At 29.8% G+C, this 4667-nt stretch overlaps 1 protein-coding gene across 1 annotated transcript; it reads left to right on the forward strand.

The window, feature by feature from the left end:
• The first annotated feature begins 303 nt into the window (after window positions 1-303).
• On the forward strand, window positions 304-4350 carry LOC129913568 (uncharacterized). The gene has a single exon (XM_055992317.1). It carries the CDS (start codon window positions 523-525, stop codon window positions 1570-1572), a length of 1050 nt encoding a protein of 349 aa, XP_055848292.1. The 5' UTR covers window positions 304-522; the 3' UTR covers window positions 1573-4350.
• The last annotated feature ends 317 nt before the right edge of the window (window positions 4351-4667 follow it).

Below are 4667 nucleotides of genomic sequence, written 5' to 3' on the forward strand. Positions count from 1 at the left end.
CCGACTATCTTCCATTTCAATTACCTTTACAATATAGTTGAAGTGTATGGCTAGGGTGTCCATTACCAAAGGTGGTATACCTGATTCTAGGTAAATCATGTAGTTTGGCGTATTTTTTGGTAATCGAAAGATTCTTTTTACAAAATACCTTAGGAATTTTTCCACAGATTCAAAGGCGGAATGCCCCCAAACTTGCGCCCCGTAAAATAGGACTGACAGCGCTGTGGAGCGGAACAACTTTTGTTTAGAACTGTGCTCAACGTACCTGTTCCTGATGCATCTTAGAATAAGTGGAGTGTAAATCTCAAACGGAACGTTCAAAATTTTGCTCCTGTGAATTTCGCGTTTATTTCATTTATTCTTTAAAATTAAATTATAAAATTCAATAGGTAAATTACAAAAAAATAGTGGGCTATTTAATAGATCCATCCTTTGAATATTAAAATTTAATAAGTGAATTGGTGAATTAAACAAAATAATATATTTAAATTTGCATATATAAATTCATAAACTTGAGTGAAAATGGAAGACAATTGTAGTGGTGACAAATGCGACAAAAGAATTAACCGGAATGATGATTATGTGTTATGTAGCGGGATGTGCGGGAAAAAATTCCATATCAAATGCGTTGAATTAAGCAAATTTGATATGACGCTACTAAAAAACAACGCAAGAATCAAATTCATGTGCATAGATTGCCCAAATATTTTATCTGCTCTCAGCAAACAAATCGCCGAAATCGCGAAAAATAACATTGAATTAAAAAAAATTGTGGATGAAGCAAAAAATATAAGTGTACCAACACCAACACAACAAAAAGTCTCCTATGCACAAACACTAAAAGAAAATAGTGAAGTTATAGTGGTTAAACCAAAAACAGATCAAAACAATGAAAAAACAATAAACGATTTAAAAAATGTAATAAATCCACGGAACATGAAATTAAAAATAAATGAAGTCAAAAATGTTCAAAACGGTGGTATACTAATTAAATGTGATAAAAAATCGGTTAAAACCATAGAAAATGAAATAAAAACAAACATGAGTGAATATGTTGCAAAAATTCAAGAACATCGAAATCCGCGTATTAATATTGTTGGAATGAGCGAGACAATTAGTGAAGAGGATTTAGTTGAAGCAATTAAATGTCAAAACATGATCAATGATAGTGATATAAAATGTGTCAAGATATATTTATCGCACAAAACAAAAAAATATAATGCTATTGTGGAAGTAAACAGTGTTACCAACACCAATATTATGAACATGGGTAAATTAAATATTGGATGGGATAGATGTCGTGTTTACCAATATATAAGAGTATTAAAATGTTATAATTGTTGTGGCTATAATCATATCGCAAAATACTGTAATAAAAATAAAATATGTATGAAGTGTGCTGGAAATCACGATGTAAAAGATTGTAATAGTGATATTTATAAATGTGCTAATTGTGTTTCTTTAAATGAACAAACAAATCTCCAGCTGGATACACATCATGCAGCATCTGACAATAATTGTCCAGTGTTTTTAAGAAAGCTAAAGGCTGTCGAAAATCGAGATAGTTTCTAGCAACTAGAAACTATCAAGTGTTTTTTCTCAAATATCGAAGGTCTTTCAAACAACTTCACTAGTCTACAGATAACTATAAATGAATATAACTTTGATATCCTAGTATTAACAGAAACTCATGTGACAAAAAACCATAATGTGGCTGAAATCCAACTAGACGGTTATTACATGTTAAACTGTGATAGTGAATCCAGTCACACTGGTGGATTAGTGTTTTATGTTAAAAAAATATTTAAATGCTCACTCGTCAAAAAATATGTTATTGCGATGAATTTTTGGTGTCTTATTATTAAAGTGCAATATGAAAATACAACTGTGATATACCTAAGTGCAATATATAGATCTCATATGTCTACAAAAAATGCTTTCTGTGATGATTTAGAACAATGGATAGACTTTCTACAACAGTGTAATAGTAACTATATAATAATGGGTGATTTTAATATAGACTGGCTAGACCAAACAAATACATACACCAGACGTATAAACCAAATAATAACAGACAATAATTTAACCATGTTAAACACAGAACCAACAAGAATTACACAAACATCAAGGACTTTAATAGATTATGTTTTAACTAATAACAAATACCTTTGTAGTGCTCAAATAAAACATACTCTAAAAATTAGTGATCACGAGGCTATTGAAGTACTCATTAAATGTTCACGAAAAAAACAAAATAAGAAAACTATTAAATATTGTAAGTACAATAAAGAACATTTCATAAATGAACTTAGAATAAACCCTTTTTTTTCCAATTTCGACCCTAACATTCCTTACAACGTAAATGTGCTAAGCGACAATTTTGCTAACGAATTAAAAAATTTAGTCGACAGTATGGTTGTAACACGAGTGGTGCCATATGAAAACGGAGAATGGTTTAATAACACGTTAAGAAGTGCAAAAACACGTAAAGTAAACTTCTATAAAACAGCGACTCTTTCAAATTCACTCAGTGACTGGCAGAATTATCATCAATATAGAAATTATTATAAAAAGCAAATTGAAACTGCAAAGTCTAATTTTATATCTAATAAAATAAATAGTGCAAATAATCAAAAAGATATGTGGAAACAATTGAAAAAATATGTTCTCAAAACAAACAAAGAAGAAATAACAGAAGTGCAATTTGAAAACTGTGATATAGAAACTAATAGTGCAATAATAGCTGAAAAACTGAATAACTTTTTCATTACGAGTGTAAATGATCTTACTAATTCTGTGATATTTTCTGATTATATAAGTCTAATCCAAGAGTGCAATATAGAATTTAAGTTTACTTCAATTGAAATCTGTGATATAAGCAATACCTTAACTGTGATAAATCAAAAAAACGACTTTAATTTTATGAATACTAAAATGTTTAAAGATGCTATTGAAATTGTTGGTCCTGTCCTTTTGCGTATAATAAATACTTCATTTAACTGTGGTGTCTTCCCCGAATCTTGGAAACAATCACTTATCCTTCCAAAAAAGAAAATTACAAGTGCAATTAAATGTAGTGATCACCGTCCCATAAATATGCTTCCATTATATGAAAAAATTATAGAAAAAATTGTATCCATTCAACTCCAAGAACACCTCGACAATAATAACATCTTAAGTGTATACCAATCTGGCTTTCGTTCAAACCATTCATGTGAAACATGTGTAAATTTTGTAGTAAGTGACTGGAAAAGAGAAATTGACTCAAAAAATTGTGTTATAGCTGTTTTCTTAGACCTTAAACGTGCTTTTGAAACAGTCAATCATTTTATATTATTAAATAAGCTAGAGAAATATGGTGTAAAAAATACGGAACTCAAGTGGTTCAAATCCTTTATATGCAATCGATCTCAAAAAACAACAGTCAACGATAAAATGTCAAACCCTGCAGTAGTGAATATAGGAGTTCCACAAGGAACAATCCTAGGTGTCCTTCTCTTTCTGCTCTATATAAATGACATGGAAAAAGTGATACAATATTCTAAACTAGTACTATTTGCTGATGACGGGTTGCTTTATATATCAGGAAATAATCTAAATCTAATAAAAGAAAATATTGAAAAAGACTTAAGTGCAATATATACATGGCTAAATATGAATAAACTTGTTCTCAACACCAATAAAACAAAATTTATGATACTAAATAATCCATCACCTGAACTGCAATTTAACATACAAATCAATAATACTATAATAGAACAAATAACCTCAATTAAATATCTTGGCATTGTGTTAGATAACAAATTATCATTTAATGAACACATAGACCACATATGCAAAAAAGTGTCAAAAAAGTTAGGAGTCCTTAGAAGGACGCGTAAAAATATTTCTAAAAATAGTGCAATAAAAGTGTTTAATGTAACTGTCAAGCCCCATTTTGAATATTGTGCAAGTCTTCTCTATTTGTGTAACATAACCCAAAAAACTAGACTGCAAAAATTGCAAAACAAAGCCATGCGAACAATACTAAAATGTGATCGATATAGCTCAATAACTTCAATGCTTGAATCATTAAATTGGCTAAATATCAACCAAAGACTTTATATGATGGCAATGGTGTTTGTATTCAAAATAAAACACAATCTTTGCCCAGAATACCTACAATCCAGTCTACCTACAAGAAGAGTAATACCATATAACCTAAGAAATGTTGAAGAGTTCAATATTATCCGGACCAGAACTAGTAGAGCACAAGCCAGCATACTCTACATGGGATTACAAGCCTTTAACTATCTTCCAATCAACATTAGAAACATCAACAATTTGAATCAATTTAAAAATCAAATATTTATATACTACATAAATGAGGTAGTTAACGTAGTTTAATGTAGTTAACGTAATTAAATGTAGCAGACGTAGCGCTAGACGTCAAAATGTAGTTTGAAATGCCAATTTTACCACCAAATTGTCAAAGTCTTATTCAAATCGAAATACATAGCTGTGATAGTGTAAATTTGAATAGAATATTTGAAACCAGATGGACTTGGGGTGGTTTCTTTGAAAAGGTTTTACTTTACGAAACCAAATTCTCACGAAAACACAGCTATTTATTTTTTAATATTTTTGAAATATAACGTTTTTTATGTAGTTATTGCACGTAGCAAATG

The sequence above is a fragment of the Episyrphus balteatus genome, chromosome 1, assembly GCF_945859705.1.
Source record: "Episyrphus balteatus chromosome 1, idEpiBalt1.1, whole genome shotgun sequence".
Taxonomy (NCBI): Eukaryota; Metazoa; Arthropoda; class Insecta; order Diptera; family Syrphidae; genus Episyrphus; species Episyrphus balteatus.

Bases quoted from the DNA above. Each gene is read 5' to 3' on its own strand.
- LOC129913568 (XM_055992317.1), top strand. From the start codon at position 523: ATGGAAGACAATTGTAGTGGTGACAAATGCGACAAAAGAATTAACCGG.